The 19,903-nt window shown below is 46.5% G+C and overlaps 1 protein-coding gene across 1 annotated transcript; it reads right to left on the bottom strand.

Annotated features, from left to right (window-relative positions):
• Positions 1–1,887: 1,887 nt before the first annotated feature.
• LOC106890679 (FERM domain-containing protein 4B-like) lies at positions 1,888–18,239 on the bottom strand. Its single transcript, XM_014946634.1, has 13 exons — positions 18,228–18,239; positions 17,910–17,986; positions 16,685–16,823; positions 16,016–16,157; positions 15,019–15,152; positions 14,810–14,929; positions 13,327–13,555; positions 10,087–10,143; positions 8,605–8,752; positions 7,287–7,412; positions 5,675–6,480; positions 4,959–5,091; positions 1,888–3,495 (listed from the first exon to the last, which is right to left on the bottom strand). The coding sequence occupies exons 1-13, from the start codon at positions 18,237–18,239 to the stop codon at positions 3,375–3,377; spliced, it is 2,244 nt and encodes a 747-aa protein (XP_014802120.1). The 3' UTR covers positions 1,888–3,374.
• Positions 18,240–19,903: the final 1,664 nt, after the last annotated feature.

Genomic DNA, 19,903 nt, shown 5'->3' with positions numbered 1-19,903 from the left:
CACAGGTAATTTGTATTTCAACTGTGAACAAATATGATAATAGTTACAAGTATGTCTTTATTACCTCTTCAGCTCCATTATCCAGACCCAGCGAACAGCCATGACATGGATCAAAGCACCGCTCCAGAAATGCAGCAACGTCAGCTGGAGGTCTGCAAACGGCAAAGTTAAGGGTCCTGGATGGGCAGGGGGTCCCACAGGGATGTTGTCCCCTCTCCTTTCCCTCCCTGTGCCACCCAAGACCCACCCCAGCCCTTTGCTACCTGCCCCAAGCAACACCCGGGAAAGAAATTAGATCTTCTTGTTCTCTCCTCTTCTGGGCCTCCTCCTTGTCTCCGTACCTCCACCCTTCCCAGAAGTTCCTAAGAGCACAACTCTTGCAGGGCCAGGCATGCGGAGAACGACAAGAGGGGTGACAAGTGCTTCACTTGTCCCACTCCCCCTCTTGGCTTTCCAGCTCCTGGGCAGCTGAGCTCTTGCCTCCTGGAAGCTGCAAATCAGGCTCTGGGCTCCGGTCCTGGAGGTTTTATTCCCACTATTCCCCAAATACCGCAAACCATCCTCAACCCAAACCCACCTCATGGTCCCACCTGCTCAACAACATCATCCAAAACTGTCCTGGTCCTGTCCAAGCAAGCTGGGAGGTCAGGCCAAGTGCCAGCGTCGTGCCAACACGGATGTGTCAGACTGAGCTGAATCCTGACCGCTAACGGAAAAGCCAATACAGAACTCAATGGCTGTGGCACTAAAACAAAAGGAATGCAAACAACGCTTTAGATGGGGCACAGACCTTGTTACACACCTCATTTCCTTTTTTAAATGAAAAGCTTTGAGAGAGCTAATAAATAACCGCCAGCCTGCACCGATACCATTACTTCTGGGTAAGGCACTGGACTTCGTACCACTCAAAACACCAAGGGTTTATAGCAGCCCGAAGCATGACCCAACGGACGAAGAACTTGCAAACAGACAAACCTCAAAAGGGAAAACTATGACGACATGGTGGTATTTCTAGTGGGCACATCTGCAAGTTCTTGTTAACACCTATTTTCCCCAGCAACCTGGAGATAAGCATAACATTCAGTGGTGCCGGTGAAGCTTATGGGCACCACAAAAAGTAGGAAACGACAAATGACTCTGAAGAGATGAGAGTGGGATGTAATGACCTCAACTGCCTGATGACCAGGGCGCAGAAGTTGTACGTCTAGAAGCCAAATCGCTCTTCCAGAAAAGTGGTTCTCTCAGAGGGCACAAGCCCAGAAGAAGATCCAGCAGATGAGCAACACAAACCCTAGGAGCCACACTCCCAAAGGGAAAGGCTGCAGCAATTTTGAGGTGCAAGGATAGACTAGGACAAAGTATTTCCAGAAACACGAGGCCACCTCCGTCTGTGCATCGCTGCTGAGATGAGGCTGGGCAACAGGTCCAGGGACAGTGACCCTCCCGTGGGGATGCTGAGTGAGCCCACTCTTGGGGCAGCTGTGCCAGAGAGACCCCTGCAAAGAACCAAGCACTGCTCCTCCCTCCCCCTTCCACCCTCAAAAATTCAGATTTAGACAGATTTTGGGACAGCCTGAACTGCCCTGGGCCAAGCTTCCCCCAGCCGAGGCCACTGACCCTCTGCACCCAACCTAACACCGCAGGCCAAAAGAAATCAGAGCCCGGTGATTTACTTGCTTCTTAACTTTAAAGCCCTGAAATAACACACACTGCACTTTCCCAAGCACTCAAGCAGAAAGAGGAGGAATGCTGAAGTGGTTTTGGTAAGCACACTTTTTAGTTTATTGACCTATACAAAATAATAGGTCTAAAAAATTCAGAAGTAGTAAAAGAATAAGCAAAAAGAGCTTTCGCGTTTCTAGTAGGCTATACAAATATGCAAAAAACAAGGAAATAAGTTATTTTTTATTTTGTTTTTTGTTCGTTTAATTCCAAATCGCGACTCTAATAATACAAACGACTAAGTACCAGCTTAACAAGTGTGTTCCTTCTGTATATATTACATGCTCTGGAATATTGGTAAAAAAATGTCAAAAAAGTTTATCAGAAACCTTTCTATTCACAATATGAACAAGGTGTAACTAATCCTTTGTATAAAAGAAAAAGAGCACCATTTATGGAAATCCTGAAGCACAGTACAGCTGAGAAACGAGAGAGATTTTACCGAATGCAAACGACTCGTCGGAAATCACGCGAGATAACCCATGCCAGTTTGTTCCTACGACGTGAGGTAGGTTTATCCCTCTTAGACCAAGACTGCAGTCACACTTGTTTGTTTTCTTTTTTTTTTTTTTCTTTCTTTCCCTACACAAATGGTTTCGTGAAAATGCTGCTCTGTCACTTAGTGACTCTGCAACGCACCTGGCAGTTCCGATGACTCGCGGTACAATCCTAATGCCCCTCATTTTAAGGCACCCACTTGGCTGTTTGTGTTTTCATCCCACCTTAAAATACTGGCCATCACAATCCGGAACTCCCCACTGCGGGTCCTGGATGCCCTGTGGCAGAGCAAAGTGTCACCAATGCCACCGTCACCCGATGAACAGGGGGTCACTGTGCAGCCACCGTGAAAATTTGCCTACTCCTCCGCACAGTGAAGTTGTACCATGGATAAAGGTGATTAAATGGGAGGTTATTAATTACACTTTATCGTGGAAAAGAGTTCAAAGCTCACTGCTGCTGTTTCCAAAAATCCACAACTGCCTCGAGTTTTACATGACATACTGTGTCAGCAAATTCTTTTCTTTCCAGAATTTGCTTGTGGTGCTAACAAACACTCTTAACAACACCCCGAAAAACTGATAAACTCACTCAAACCTCCATAATAAAAAAAAAATAATCCAGCCTTCCTTCAAGTAATGTTCCAATACTGATTAAGTCACCCTTTGCCTCACACACACACAGAGTATCTATCCTTCATAAGCTTATGAATGTCCTTCCAGGTCACCATAAGCCATGGCAGAATAAATTTTCATTTCTTCTTCTTTCAGACATCAGAATTGTGCTCCTAAAATTCCTGGTTTTTCCGTAAGAGTCTCCTTTTCACATTTTTTTTTTCCTCCCCTCTGAGGTTTGCCTTCAACATGTTCCAATCTTCCAAAAAAAGTGCTTGCTAAATATAAATACTTCAACCAAGTGCTGCATCTAGTCATAGATTAAACTGCGGCTTGCCCTTGCTCGCGTAGGCCATCCGGATTCGGAAAGAAAACGCCATCCATGGTAAGGCTTTGTCCTTTTGCTGCAGTCCCTCTTCCCAGCCAAACAGCCTGCTTCCTCTTCTCGTTGGGTTTGGAAGTTCCCTCCCCCCCGTCGAGGTCTCCCTCGGGGTCACAGCGGTTTGTGCAAGGGCACGGACACGGGGCTGCCGTCGGGTCTTACACGAGCGTCCCGGGCTTGGAATCCTCGTGCCAGAATAACCTCTGCTCGTTGCTGTGCAAGTCGTCTTCCAACCGGCTCTCGTCCTCACCACCCACCTGGCTCGTCTCCCCGTAGGCTCTGCAAGAGAGAGACAAGGCATCAGGGACCAGCCAGGACCCCCCCAAACTGCACACACTCACACAGCCCCCTCGGGCTTTAAGTAACATCAGTTATTGTGACTTCACCCCAAGTGCAATTTGCATCCAAACACAAACCCGGTTTTGGTGCCGCAATCAGACAAATTGTGTGCCACAGGATCTCAGCTGCTCAAAATTGAATCTCCCCTACACCATGTCCCTCAGCACTGCATCTAAACGGCCCTTAAACACAGCCAGGGATGGCGACTCCACCACCTCCCTGGGCAGCCTGTTCCAATGCCCTATCACTCTTTCGGTGAAAAATTCTTTCCTAATGTTCAATCTAAACCTACCCTGTTGGAGCTTGAAGCCATTAGCTTCAAAATTGTCAAGACTTCTTAGACTGTGCTGATGGCTCGTTTGCCATAATCCCATTTAAATAGAAAATAAAGCAGATGAACTATCAAACAAGTGATTCACAATTCGCAAAATTAATAGCTAATAAGCCTTATATAGAAAAAGCTGCCAAAATAAGCAGAGTTTCCAAAGCCTAATTGTAAGAATTTAGCAAAATCTATATTTTTAAACACTGTTACTGTAGATCTTTTAAATCACTGCAATAAAAAAAGCCCATGGCATTTATCTTAGAAATGAGGATCTAGCAGAAGCTTTTGTATCTTTCCTTACGCTTTCATTTATTTTAAAACAAACAAAATTAAAGATTCAGCAATTTCATGCAAGTCAGCATGAAAGCAAGCACAAGCTGCAGCCCATGAAGCAGGAGGCACGAATGTGGGGTACTTACTACAGCTGGCTACACTTAGCACAACTGTCCTCAAACACGGTGGCATTTAGAGAGCAGGAGGAATTTCTGCAAGGACCAAGCAGAGCCTGGGCTCCCTGCAGTCCTCAGGAGAGCCCCTCAAGCAGCACCTGGTTCCCACTGGGAAGCAGGAACATCCAAGTGAGATGTGCTCAGCAGATGGGGCATTGCACTAAGACATGGGGTTGAAGAGAGATGTTTCCTTTCCTTCTTTTCCCAGTTTATCAGCACGGGTGCTACAGCATCAGAAACACAACAAGACTGTCTTGCTGGACTGCTGGTGGGGTGCAGGACACACCTCCTGTCACAGGGGGTGAGAGGGACTCAGCACTGCCCTGAGCATCACAGCTACCAGGGAGCACAAGACCTTTGATGGTCCAGCACCAGCCAGAGGCAAAGGCTGTGCAAGAAATGAGCTCATCCTTCCCTATGACTGCTCCCTGCTTCCTCAAGTGTCCATGGCAGAGTTGGTGGTGGTACAGCTGATCTGCTCCACACACAGAGGACTTAGCTCTCACAAAGCAGATTTTATAATTACTCTTCATCCTGGCCCTTTGAAATCAAGTTGCTTTCCTCAAAAGTTTTAACAGCCTGTGAATTGCAGGACGAAGGGCAGAAACTCTTGATATTGCTCCACTCACCTGCTCTGCAAAGGAAGGTTGCCATAAACATTCCCGTAACAGCTGGAATATGAGGAATGAGATAACGAATCATAGTCTGAAAGTCCCAGCCCAAGTGGGTTTCGCCAGTTCCCAGCAGTGTTTGCAGAAGATGCTGGAATTAAAAAAAAATATAAATATAAATTAGAGCAAATTAGATCTTTCTCTGGCTAAATCAGCTAAGACAAGTGAAACAATTCTCATCAGCGATCTCTGTGGGTTTCTGCAGGACACACAAGCAGACAATGCAAACACAAAATATGATGGACAGGCCCTGCAAGGAGGAAAGCGCTGTGAGGGTGGTATTTTGGAGGTAGGGAATCTTTTTAAAAAGACTTTCTGACCCATTCAGTGATGCTCATTACACTGTATTTTGGAAGCCATCATGGCAACTGCATTCACATGGCATGAAGCTTTGCACGCTGCTTCTAGCTGGCAAACATGCCTGTTTGAAGCCCTTTAGTGCTTCTTTGGACTACCAAGCTTACAAAGTTTTACCTACTGGTGAAGGCAACAAGCAAGTATTTCTTCCCAAACACAGAACAAGATCCTGTCCAGTTCCTCATCTACCTTTCAGGGCAGAGCTCTAGCCTGGCTTCTACTCTGCTGACTTCAATGAGGCTGCAGAGGGTGGCCAGAATTTGATGCACAGCAGGGACTTACAAAAACATTTAAGCAGAGAAGAAATCAGACATTACCTGAAGAGAAAGATGACACCCGACTGGTAGGAGAGCACGGCACCTGCAGACCAGCAAAGCCCAAACTCCTTTGAGATCCTCTGTCAGACTCAAAGCCCGCCTGCAGGCTATGACCCTGTTCCTTTTGACTGGAGGCACGTTGGTACCAACCCCGGAGATGCTCTGCTACTAAGGCCTTGTGAATGTTTTTGGTTATATGCTCCGTTTTAGCAACTTGCTTCCTCGGAAGCCGTAGGGTTGCGTACGGGTTGTGCGGTACTCTGTCCACTTCGTCCTCGTGGTAAGACCTGAATTCCCTGTAACGGTCGTATCCGTAATGTGCCGAGGAGCGGTAGGAAGGATTGACACTGTACTGTCCCTCCGTATCGCTCTCATAAACGTAGCCTCCATTGTAATAAGCATCAGATTCTGTGTATGGGGAATATCCGGAAATATAGTAACTAGAGGAAGGCTGCTCCTGACTTTTGTGGTAGACACCGTTGCGGACATCCTTTTGGGCAAGGTTTGGCATACTTCCTGAATTTGCAGCAGAAATGTTGTGTTTCTTCGAGCGTCTTCGACTCCTGGTCCTGTTGTCGAGCGTCTGAGTGGTGTAATAGGGGTTGGGAGTAGGTGTCACACAGTAATACTCTGCGCTGGACTGGCTGGTGTAGGATGATCCATCATCCAGGATCTCCGTGCTGCTGCTTCGCTGGGACTTGGAGAGGGTGAAGGCTGCCTTGTCAGCAGGAGTCTCGGACAGCAGGTGGGTTTGGGATTCCAGGCTTCCGCTGCGCTGCCGGCAGTGGTGTGGGGAAACATCTGGCCTGAAACAACACAGATGTTGGTTGGTCAAAGGCAGCCACAGGCAAACCCACCCACACACACACCGAGCTGGAGAGAGCACGCACAGGCAAGTCAGGCACACGGCCTCCCCTGCCAAAGCACAACACAAACCCTGTCTTTTCCTTCCACACAGAACATCTAAAATTCAGCCATGCTGGATTTCTTGCAATGTAGATTTGCTGCAACAGTAGGAGATCCCTCATATAAAAGCCTCTCATGGTAAGAGAGGTTAATCTGCGACAGGGACGCATGCAGCAAAGGTCATAAACTCACATTCTGCAGTGATTTACAGGAAGGCTCTCAGTTTTTAAGTAGGTAAAGTCCACACAAGGAACTGAGCTAGGAGCAGCACAGCAAGATGGGTTTCCTGCAGCTCTGTATCTCAAGGCTGTATTACCCCGGCCAAATAAACCATGAGCTCTTCATAACATTGTAAGATTTATAGCATCTCTCCTGCCCCAGCGCAGACTCTCAGCTGTCTAATAACACAGGTGAGATCACGTTGCAGCTCTCTTCCCATAGTAATTGTACAAATTGGAATCTCTCGCCTCTAGCTGGCCCTTTGTTTCTTCAGGACGCTTGTAGGAGACAATCCACAGCGGATATCTGTCAGCTCCTGAACAAGTTTTTGTGGGGAGACCACTAGCTGACGGACAACACAACTTCATAAGCCTCACTTTGTTAGAAAATGAGGCTACAAGGGAAACGTAAAATAAGTTCTGACTATCTTAAAAGTATTCTGCTGCTGCCTAAGATGGACATTGCACTTAAAACAAAGTCCTCTTACTGTAAGTGGCTGCTGCTGTAGGCATTGCGTGTGAGCACGGGGGTTGTGGGCATGCTTCTCCCTCCATGGGGCTGGGGCAGCCGGTCCAGGGTTCGGTACGGACTGCTGTGAGTCGAAAGAGGGTCCCTGTAAAGAAGGAGACAACCCCAGTGAGGTTAAACACCACACGAGTCACAGCACACAGAATATGCAGGCCCTAAGTCTTGAAGAAAGAAAACAAAGGGCAGAAAAAGCAGATAAGGGTTTAACAGGACATGCTTTCCGTATAAAGGACAGATTCGTAATACACTGAAGAAAAATTCAACCCCTTCTTGTGGCTCAAGGGGATAACACAGCAAGGGAGGTCTTCACAGAATGACTGATATGAAAGGCTCCTGCTAAAGGACAGAAGTAGAAAGCAGAAGGGACAGAGCAGGTAACAGAAGCAAAGGAGTTAGGTTTTAAAATGAAGCACATCACAGCTAAAGGGTTACATATGTCTGTAACTCAACTTCCAAACATCATGTGGAGGACTGCTCTGCTTACCTTGAGGGACAGCTGAGAAAAATGCAGTGACATGACACTGCCTAAAACCTCAAAAGTATTTCAGCAGCTTGCTCAAGCCAGAGACAGACCAAGAAATATCAGGATGGGTGGGAACCCTCACACAGAGAACAACCAGCACCAGATCAGACCCATAGAACCTGATCACAAAACCATCAGCAGAGCTACTGCTGTCGATGTGCCCCATGGAACTATTCTTCTAGCTCAGAAAGTGCCCAAATCCCATGGATAGACATGAAAACCTCAGCCAGTCACTGCAGCTGCCACTACTGATGGTAGCTGGTTGAATCCCAGTAACTCTGCTCTTACATGGCGAGTCGCCCATCAGGACTTAACACGAATTCTGTACACTTTGACAGTGTACCCGCTGAAATCCCGATACCATCAGGAGGGAGGGGTATGGCTTGGTGTTAACTGAAGTCATTAAGCACAATCATCAGGAAAATTACAAGTTGTTTAATTAATATTAAAAACAAACCATAGAAATGGAGACAAAGAGTGACAGCACTGGTGGGCCTGAACAATTCCTTAGATACAGCAGCTTGCTCTGCACAAAGACTACGCTACCCTATAGTTTCAGAGACCACAGCAACTACTTCTACACACTTATCCCCACTTTTGTTACTAAACAGGAAATTTAGCTCCCATCACCAAACGGCAGAGGAGTGTGGAGGCAGCAGGCTCTGCTGGAGAGCCCGTAGTAAGTCTTGGCAGGAGCAGGACAGAGCTCCTGGCAGCAATGTGGAGAGCACAGCGGCAGCAAGACGAGCCCTACCTGGAGTGTCTGGTTTCCAAGAGCTGCTCGTTTATGGATGACTTTCTGAGATGATTTCTCTCCACCCCGAGGGACTTGGGTGGGGGAAGCCTTGGAGAAAGCTGCGCAGAGCTGGGTCTCTGTGCTGGCACAGGAACCGATTCACTGACTGTTGAAAAGGAACATGCATTTTGTTAGCAAAAGCCTTGATATTTTTGCCCTCTATGCAAATCTGTGGCCCCTAAGCAGAAACACTTTGCACTACAGAGACAAGTTGGGAACCTGGGAAGTTTCTCCTGCCTGCACCAAGCTCTTCTCCACGAGGAGAGGATGTCATACAGATCTACAGCAGCACCTACTCCTACAGGTATTACACCCAGCTTGGGGCTGTGCCAGATCAAAGTGGAATTTCCTTGGGAAAACACCTGTTTGTGGCGCGATCCCTCCCCGGAGCTGAGCAGGCAAGCTCAGCCTCTGCAAAAGCCAGTTCCTCTCCCTCACCTTCCAGCTCTTTCCTTGAAAATGACATTTTAAGGATTAGTTTTGGAACACAACCTAAAAGGGGCTGACTTCAAAAGCGACTGAATGAGGAAAGGCAACTGACAGACAGGTTTGGCTGAAGGCAATCGGGGAGACGCTGGTTTGATCCTTGTTCTCGCTTTGCTTAGGGCACAACCCAGGTCCCATCAGAGCCAAGAGGAAACTCCAACTAATACATTTAAATGCAGCAGGAGCACCACAGAGAGCACTTTCAGAAGCCAAAGCCCCAGCTCTACTACTACTTGTACAAGCAGGAATCAGGTGTAACTCCATTTTAAAGCACAAGCTGGGTTGTACAAGTCTGAAACTGGGACAAACTGAGATCAGAATCAGGCCCTAACTGAAAAGCGAGTACTAATTTAGATAATGTTTGTCCCCAGATGATGATTATCCAGTTTAAGGGAGAGGCAAGCCAAGTCCTTTCCACCTTGTGGAACAGGGCGTAAATGTGTGTGTCTGTGGGTGTGGGTGTGAAATGAGTAAGCTGAGCAAACACCATACCCATGCAAGATGCAGGCTCACCAGGCAACAGAGAAACGTAAACAAATCGTTAATATTTGTGCCTATTCTACTTATTTTTTTCCCCATAAGTTTTATAGTGGCTGTGAGGACAGAAAGGCTGGGCAAATCCTCCCAGTTTGTAACTCCTCCAGCCACATCTGCCTCTGGCAAGGTCCTAGGGATGAAGTATTTGTTCAAAATTCAAAGCCTTCCAGCTTGCAGGTTGGTCACGTTAAAACTGCTTGCCTTCTCTAAAGACAACTCTGATCAGCTCACAGAGCAGACACTTTCAATAATTAACCCGTTATGAAGACAGACATTCCTGGTTAAGCTCTTTCCTCCTCCGCTGTGAAGTAATTTGTCATCAAAAGCCACCAAAGCAGTAAGCTAGAGGACATTAAGTCACAGGAATGTTATCTGAACAGGCACACTTCATAGAAAGAAAAAGAATAAGCAACGTACCATCATCATAGGTGGTTGTATCAGACAGGGAGCTGCTCTCAGATGGAATTATATCATCTGTGAATGAAAACAAGTTACTTTAAGCATGGAAGACCCAACATTCATTTCCAGATATCACATACAGTTTATTTTCTACAGCTTCAGAGACAGCTTCTACTTCTAACACTACAATCTGTATCTTTTAGCCCTCAAGAATCTGAAGACATCCCTACTTTGGAGTATGTCATGACCTAGTTGTGCTCACTGCAATTCAGCAACCTGCCTACCTAAAGGAGACTATTTTTCAACTGCAGTGGGAATCAGGCCAAGGTTTACAAAGGTGTTTTCCACCCAACTTCCAGCAGATCTCACAGGGTGTTTTGGTGCTTCAATAGGAGTCAGGAGCCTACAGAAACATGTATGTCTTGGCTGCGAGCATCTAATCTCCTCTAGGTACACCTGAAATCCCACCAGGTAGGTGACTTTTGAAATCTGGCACTTTTGAATGTTTCATCAGCCTGCAAATCCAGTTTCAATTACATTAATATCGATTCAGAATAATTCCACTGATTTCAATCAAGTTATTGCAACTTCCAACAACACAGAGAGCAGTAACTGTTGTACAGGCATTGCAAATTTTTTTCTATTTCTTTTACATTTTGTTATTTATCCCAAGTGCTTTACTGCACCTGCCTGTCCTCTCACCTTGATATTCCTTGCTAAGGTTTAGCACAGACCACCAGTGGCAGAGAAATTAGGCTGGTGATAAAAAGCAGGACAAGAGATAATTAACCCAGAGAAAAATCTGTTCCTAGACCATTTCTGGCAAGACACGGTGCTGGTGGGGTAAAAAGTCTACATGAGCCTCCACGCAAGAGTGAGAGTAAGCAACAAAAGAAGAAGGTGGCAGCCACTTTGTGTATGACACCTGCTTCCTCCATCACTCATCACGAGCGTATGCAACGTACGTCACTCCCTTGGTGTCACACTTTGCTGCGAGGAAAGGTCTGGTTACAAGAATTTGGTAAACCAGAGCAGCTTTTCAAGAACAGCAAAACATCAGGGCTGGCCCCTGCCCCGGGGGGACTTGTCAGAACACTGAGGATGGGCTGCAGCTCTGCTTGGAACCTGACACTGGGAAAAAGCTTCAGGGGAGCTTATTCACATGCATTTGACCACACGGTGGTGAAATATGGAACTGGGCCCAATTCGAGGAGGAAAAAAACCTACCTGGAGGAAAAAAAGAAGTATTAAAAAGACAGTCTAAAGCTACATTGCTGGATTCCTGTGGGGTCTGCAATGTTGACATATGGGGGAGCTCTGAATTTAAATCCTAAATCCTGCAAAAGTGGAAGAAACTCTGGGCTACAGAGGAAACAAAGGAAAGGGAAAGTGGAATATGGGAAGCACGAGACAGTCCAGTACGTCCTTCACCTCCCGTCCCTTGGGGGCTGGGATGAAAATAGCTATGGTTTGATTCAATAAATCAATGTTATTACTTACTACGTCCTTTCCAACAAGTCATTTCCCAAATTCACACACACGACTCATCACTGCTCAGCCTTCTGAAACCCTGTACCTTGAGCCTGACAGTACCATCAGCAACAGCAAAAAGGTTACACATGAAAATCAATTACTGAAGCAGACAACAGTTCTGCTTCAGGTAAATAAATACATGGTGCAATGTGGGAATGTAGCTTGCTTTTCTGGCTAAGTATTTGCCATCTTGCAGTCCCCACCTGCAGTGTGACCCTCTGAAACACAAAATCTAGTCCCTTCTAGCTGTGTCTACCTTCCCAGACAGCAAACAAGGATGTCACGTACCAAATATTGCAAAATGATGGGCTAAATGTATAAGGACCAACTCCTAAGTTGCTTGTTTGTCCAACAGGACAAGAAACTGCCTGCAACAAAGAGTGGTGACTCTGCATGGATGCTGCCTCACAGGTCTCCAGTAGCTTCCTGGTTGTCACTACACATCACGTGCCCCAGGTAATACAGGATCTCCCACAATTAGTATCCAGATTAGTAAGCAAGAGACTGGAAAACACAGATGTTTTCCTCATCTCTGTCAATCAGGAACTAGCTGGGCCACATTAAGTAGCAATCATCAGCCTTTCAGAATAAGCACTTGGTGATGATGGATGGCCCAGTGCTGCTGTGGTTTGTGCTGGGTAACAATCCAAACCAAGCTCTCAACAGGAATGGGACATGGCTAAAGGTTTCTCCAATAGAAACCTCAGAGTGCACAGGAGAAGGGTTTCCTCCAGGGAAGATACATGCTGGCAAGAAGTCTCATCTCAAGGGTCAGTAAGAAGGTATCGATATAAACAGCATAAAAAAAAAAAAATCTTGCTTTTTTTTCCTAGCTTGCAATTCCCAGGAAAAAAAACCAAACCACTAACCTCACAAAACAGCATTTCCTCTCAGATAAAGTGGAAAAAAGAAATCAATTAAACATTAACAATTATCCAGATATATTTTCCACAGACAGGAGAAGTAAAACATGTCCTAAAACTGTTAATCACTGTGGAAACTGGAAGAGCCTGCAAATCGTATGAGCTTTTACTACTCCCAAACTCCTTCAGTTGGCATGGATACTAGCAAGTTTTTATGCTTTATCCTATGAAGCAGCAAAACATCTCACCTCCTTTAGGAAAAATCACACTTTCAGAATGGAGGGACCAAGCGTATCTGCATTCACTGTGTTCATCAGTGGCAAATGCCTTTAGTCAAAAAAAAAAAATCTGTTTGCCACTATTTGCACTCATAAACTCTTGAACTTTGCCTATGTCTTCCTGGAAATCAGTAATTTTTAATCAAGTGGCAAAGTCTTTGATCCTTATTTCCTTGATCTTTGCAGAAAAACCTCACATGCTCTATTTTTGCTCGAACTGTCGCGTCGCGGAAGGGAAGGGAGAGAAGACCTTGCACGTGGCAGCTCAGACACACAACTGCTCTCAATACAGTAAGAATTAAGAGACCACACCAGTTTCGGCTGAGATGCTCCTTTCTAAGTATAGCACCTTCTGTCCATACCTGCTGCTGGAACGAGTCTCCACTTGTTCCTCAAACTGCAGCTTATTCTGCCCTCAGCCTGTAAGCAGTGCACTTATCCTATCAGATGCAGCAATTGCATCTCTTTTTTTCTTACTTAACTGCCTTGGAGAAGATAAAAATCACACAGAGGAGATGTAAACAGATCTTGTAAGTGAGCCAGATTACTTTTTTCTTCAGAATACGGGGAATTCTCTTGTTTACCTGGTAGAGTAAGAGCTGATTTCTGGGTTGGTTTTTTGCCGCACTTGATTCTATACTCATTTATGGAGTTTTCTATCTCTTGCAGCTTTTTTACAGCATCAGTATAATCCTGTTTTCTTTTCTTCTTCACATTTTTGCAGAGGTCTGGCTCACTGGCAAGTTTCTTCGCAGCTTCCACCAGCTTTTGCTGTATGATAAAATTGCTCTCCAAGTCCTGCAAAGCGGGATCCTGCAAATTTGTGAGATAAGTTATTTGCTTCTATTCTGGGTAGAAATCATCAATGAAAGTTCTTGAATAGACCTACTTTTGTGTTAAGTGAAATCTTGAGCACAACACACAGAAATACCGAAGTTTATCCACAAGACAACCTCAGCATATGAAACGCTTAGATCTTATTTCTACAACTAGTGTAAGATTATGAGATCTCTTGAGAAAGGTCCAAGGTTCTCGAGCCTGGGTGCCATAAGGTAGACACTTAAATTCAGGTTTATACCACTAAGCCTCTTGCTCCGAGACCAAGGCTGAAAACATCCATTCGAAATCTCTCTCTACCTTGGAGAAAATAGAAGTGGAAATTGATGCCACCGTACCTACGTAACAGGGAGTTGAAGGCTTTAATTAATTGTTTGTCAACAGCTTTGAGATGCTCAGATGAAAGGCACTGCTGCAGTACTAAGCTACACATTATTAAATGTGGTCAGCAGGATTTTGTTTCAATAGCTTTTAAACCCTCTACATAAAATCAGTTTGCTGCAGATACGATTTGCACCAGTCCTGTAAGCCAGTTTTTGGTGAAAGACAGATGCAAAGTGCCCAACACCTACTTACTACTGGGCTGAAGCAGCTTGTTAACAAATCTCACAAGGAACGAGGGGGAATGGTGTGTGTCCAGAAACTGTGTATATCTGAATTACCATATCTCCTGAGTCAGACTCTGCCAGCAAAGTTTGTATTAGCTTCTTGAGCAACATAGAGAGCTTTTATTTAGGTGGAACTTGCATTAAGCCAGAGATAAATCTTCTCCTGCTGTCACCTGTCACATAACTACGCTTACGGACAGATGATTTTGCAAGGGGAACAGTGCACACCCCTGCCATGTTCTGGGTTCAAGCACAATCTCAACCCGACACAAATCAATGCTCGAGAAAAGCTCGCAGCCACGGGTCGGCCAAATGGTGTTTCTGCACCTGCTCTGCTCTAATTAGCAGCAGAATGTCCATTGAAATTCAAGCAGCATGGCCCAATCAGGGGTTCAGCTCGGAGGATTTTAAGGCCTTTTGAAACAGCCAACTTCCTGGTCATTTCAAAGGCAGCAGAGCTGAAATAAGGGCGGGATCTGTCCAAATTCCCCAGCCCATGCAAGCGACTGTCCCAGCTGCCTCCTCTTAAACAATCAGGGAAGAGCTGGATTATTTACAAGTGGCTTTGGGCCACTGGTCTGGCCACCCCACCTCTGCTGTGAAAACAAACTGCAGTGCTCACCTCTTCACTGGGGAGCAGGTTGTCATCCAGCTTGAAGGCCGTGCCAACACGTCTTCTCACCTGGGGAGGCTCCTCTCCAGCGCTCAGAGGATACTCCTTGGGCATCTTGCCCGTCAGCTCCTGGGGAACAGAGAGGGTTCCACATGAAGGTCCAGAGGGACAGAAGGGCTCTCACCCACCCCGACCCCAGCCTAAGGTGCAGTTCTCACCGCCTCTCGCAGGCAGATTTTCTTCAGCTCCTCAACCTTCTGAAGCAGTTTTTCCTGAAGAAGTTTCTCTTTCTTCTTTAGTTCCATAATTTTCTCCTTCTTTTGTTCTTCACTGACCTCTGAATCCTGAGAGCCTGAAAAATACACTCTCTGTATCAGAGGATTTGCAGGTAAAAGCCCTTTTTGGTTTTTTTCTGGTCAAGTAAGCAGAGATCTCTCCAAAGCAGTCCAGCCCAGCAAAACAACACATTATTCAAAGCGTAACATCCAACTCTTGTCTCATCCAGCAAGCAGGTTTTTAGGAAAGCCGGACTTTTTCAAATCCCCATTGTATATACTTGCATGGTAAGTTCTAAGTATACACCCCAAAACCCCACCACCTAAAATAAAAATCACTGCACTAGCACTAAAATAAAAATCACTGCACTAGCAGTATCTACAATATACTTGATATTTGGGCTTTGACTTCACTTTCGAGGCAGATCCTGAAGCTCCTTGCTTGGCCTTCACCTGGAGGCATCTGCATGTGGCAGCCAGGCTTTCACCTCCCCCCGTTACCCCTCTTCCAGAGTCAAGGGACAGACCAAAAGTCCACCTCAGAGCTGAGCTTTATTTGGAAGCATTTATCTTTGCTTGTTTTTGAGGAAGTTGGGGGCAATTCAACTCCTAGAACAAGTGCTTAAAATTAACCTGGATCAAATTTCCCTCAGACTTTGATGAGGCTTTCAGCCATTCGAGGACTCACTGGTAAACTAATATCAAATTATTCATGGGTAAGTACCCATGTACTCTTGGTCCATCTAGCATATTTTTATTTCCTTATTTAATTATGGAGGGAAACAGCAGATTATACCACTGATGTTACTGTTTCAAATACATGAACTAATACTGGCCTTTGCATAAGTCACTGTATTTATTGTCATCTGGCCTCATTTTCCCTTTTAACATACACAAGCCCCGCTGTACTTCACAACCTGGAATTTACACAAAGTATTACCTGATGAGATCAAACTGCCATTGCTGGCCATAATAAGCTGGTTCTTTGCCTCCAGAGTCACCAACTTTGAAACCTTTGGTGTTCCCATCTCTGTCAGATCCATGGCGATATCATCCAAACTTCTGGCTGAAGGAATTTTCGCCTGAGGCAGTTTAAAAAAATAAATAAATAAAAAATCCAGCCTCCTCATTGAGTTACCTCTAATTAACTTCAGAACACAGGGTCACAAGATGACGTTTCACACCTCATCTCCCACAAAATTAAGGACTAAAGGAACAGGATCATGCAGGAGCTGGCGGCGCACAGGGCTGTGCTGGCGTTCCTCTCCCCCTCTGCCCCCAAAGCCTGAACCATCTCCCAGCCCAAAATCTCTTTGCTATTTGCACTGTGTTCAAAACGAACACGAGAAGGAAGCAAAAGAAAAAGCAGATTAAACACTGGGAGGTGGGAATTCCCTCTTCTGTGATTAAGCTTCCATAGCCTTTAATTGCAGGCAGACTAAAATGGATCAAATAACAATACTGTCGCTAATAGACTGCTCAAAAAGCTGACAAAAACAATTTGTAGTTTTTCTCAGGAGAGCAGTTCATCCATGGAAAAACATACACTGGGGGATATATGGGAAAGGTGTTGAAACTTATGCTCACAGTAAAATGCCTTGTAACTTACTTTGCTTTGCTTTCTGTCCAAGTAAAACTGGTGCTGACTGATTGCCATCACCCAGATGGATTTGATCAGGGAAGTGTTTGCATACCAGGTTTGCACTACCAGTCCGCTCTGGCCAAAGGTCCTTCTCGACACTGAAATTCTGAGGAGGTGAAAAGAAATGCAATTTCAAGACAGGTCTTTGAGGTTCAAAGTCCCAGATGCCTCTCTCTCTTATCCAGGCAAGGCTCAGCCTTTATTTTAGAGATGTGAAAACTCCGGTTTCCTTCCCCCCACCACCCTGTGCTGCTGCCTTACCTCCCTCCTAACCTTCCTTTAATTTTACAAAGTTCAAGTCCCTCCTGGTCAAGCTTTACAACACCGAGTAGCAGCAACTGCTGTGCCTTTTAGTTCAGCAGCACAATTGTGCTGCTGGGACCTATGGTTGGGTACACCATGAACCTAGGAATGGCTAGCAGGCTGCCACAGGATCCTGAAAGGAGAGATCAGGCAGGATGAGGCAGGAGACCATCTTGCAGCTCCTCCTGGCCCAGCTGAGAGGCACAGAGGTCCTGTGCCAGAGGAAGAAAGGATGGCAGCAGGAGAAGCAGAACAGAAGGTGGAGTCAAAAATTCACCCTGGGCAAAATCTCTTTCTTCTTGGGAGGGATCCTGAGGGGAAGGCACGGGAAAGCAGCCTGCAGGTGAGCTCCCACCCCAACCGGTGGTGCTCCTTCGGGCCCTGCAGACTCGAGCTCAGAGGAGGGAGCATCGCTGCCAAGGCAGGGGAGGGAGGGCAGAAGGTGAGCAATAAAGTCACGTCCAGGTCCTTCAGGCTGCATTCCTGGTCTCCTGCTGCACAGGCATGTTACAGCAGCCTCTCAGGGAAAGGTTTTGTAAAGTGAACAAATTTGGCCATGACAAATAGTCCTCCCTCTGCTCCAAGAACTCCCTTGGGGGATAACACAGGCAATTCAAGAGAAGGACACCCAGAGCTGTCACACAGCAACAGATGCTCCAGGTTGCTCACTGTGGCTGTGACCTTTCTTCTGCAACATCACAGGACCGTTTGTCTGTCACCAGCAGCCCAGCCCCAGCCCCAGTCTGTCCCACTGAAGGCAGGATCAGGCTCAGTGTCACACAGCCCAGAGTAAAATCAGAGGCACCTCCCATCCCCTGCCACGAGGTGACAAATCCCTAGCCTGGGTAAAGAACCATCCCACTGCTACAACTGCCTCCTCCAGCCTCACCTGCGGGGATCGTGTACTTCCACAGCAAACTTCTTTTCACGAAAGTAGAGATTTTCCAGCTGTTTCCATTGAAATAGCTACAGGAATTGGGAGAGAGAAGCAGAACACTGTCACTACAAGAATCACCAGTCTTTTCCCCACAAGATTATGTCATTCCAGCAAATTACAATTCCCATGTATGTTCAGCTATTGGCACGGACTCAGCAGTAACAACATTCACAACATCAATTAAAATAAGCACATACATAGAAATGTATAGGATGGCCCTCAAGTAATGTCACACTCTTACAGACATGCATTGCAAATTGTGGATTTTGCCTGTGACAACATCTCGTTCCATCAATGGAACATTTATTTTCACCACTAGAAGCTCACAGAGAACTGGGGAGGGCAGCTGAAGTCCTTTTCTCTCTGATTAAACAGAAAAATCTCTAGACAAAGTAATTGCATAGACACCTATGGTCTCTTCCCTCAGTCAACACATCCCCAGGGAACGGCAGCAGCTGGGGGAAAACCAAGACCTTACTCTTCTGAAGACACTGGGTGAGAGATTCAGCATGACATTTTGGAGCAGGGGTACAACACGTAGAGAGAAAGAGCAGCTACAGGAGGAAGCCACCCCACAGCGCATACTTCTGTAAGGAAACCACAGATTTCCTGCAAAGTGCCAGCTGGGAGAAGAGATCAAAGTCAAGCAGGGCTTGGCAGCTGCACCCGTGGGATCAGAATTTCATACGAATCTGCTCTCCCTTTGCACCAGCACTAGCCACCCTTGGAGGGGGATGATCCATCAAGGTTGCATCTTCTCAGCCCAGCTTTGGCTGAGCTATTCCTTGTCCCCTGGGTGCAGGGTTCTGCTGTATCACCTCCAGTCCCCTCTCCAGCAGTGCCTGGATGCCTGGGCACACACACAGACATATACAGCTGTCCCCAGGGACATGACCTGAAGATGACGGGGTGCACCAGAGCAGCAACACAGGCTGTAGTTCCCAACCAGCCACCTTCCCAGAGCTGGAGCCCACATGGGGGTACCCGAGGTGCTTCCACCCAGGCTGGGCAGGCAGGGCCAGCATCAAGTGGGAGAGATCAGCTTGCAAAACCAGCGATCCACCGAGGCACTGGGGTCACCACAGCAACTCCCTCCCCCCCCACAGTTTTTCCAAAGCCTCCACGGGTGCAGCCACCACATCAAGTGTCCCCAGACACAGGACTTTCCCCCCCGACCTCTGCCAAAGCCTGACACACTGTGCTCTGATGATGGAGGAACTTCAAGTTTAGCAAAAAAAAAATTATGTATTGCGCCATGCTGCATTTGAAACATTCTTAACATGGATCATAAATGAAGCATAACTCAGTGCACATGTTTGTTGGGGAAAACTCCAGCTCTTCCAGCGACCTTTCCCTCTGTTTAGTTAAAGCTTTCCTTTCTAGTACTACAATGTATTATTAGATCCTGCTAGATGAAAAATGTAGTGAGGGGAAATGTCACTTCCTTGGACTAATAAGTCACTTTCGAAAAGATCTTGGAAGTTTTACTCTGCTGCTTAAGTTTATCTTTGTACGAAAGGCACCCTGACCGGTCACACTACTTTCAGAAGTGCCCTCTCTATAACTCGCCATTGAAGTTTTAAATAAATACATTAAAAAAAAAAAAAGAAAATCCAAGAGAACAGAGCTCACAGAGTACGTCAGGGCATTGAGCAATAGCACCCGGGGGTGCTCCAGCACACAGGGATCCCCAGCTCAGCCCCGGTGGCTCGGCCACCCCCGTGTCCCCACACAGCCCCCGTGTCCCCGCACTCACCTCCCCACAGCACCGTCCCCTTCTCCCCAGACAGCGTTAAGGGTGACATGGGAAGAGTAGGACGAGCAGCAGCCCTCGTCCTGCCATCCTTCCCTGCTCCTGCTCCGCTCCCCGGCTTCACCTCCCACTGCTGACACACGCCTGACATCACCCGCCTCTCCCGGCAGCGACGCCTCCCCGACCCACCCTC

This window comes from Calidris pugnax, unplaced genomic scaffold, assembly GCF_001431845.1.
Source record: "Calidris pugnax isolate Ruff unplaced genomic scaffold, ASM143184v1 scaffold81, whole genome shotgun sequence".
In the NCBI taxonomy this organism is placed as follows: Eukaryota; Metazoa; Chordata; class Aves; order Charadriiformes; family Scolopacidae; genus Calidris; species Calidris pugnax.
Note: the sequence above shows the minus strand (reverse complement) of the source record. Positions and strands in the feature narration are given on the sequence as shown.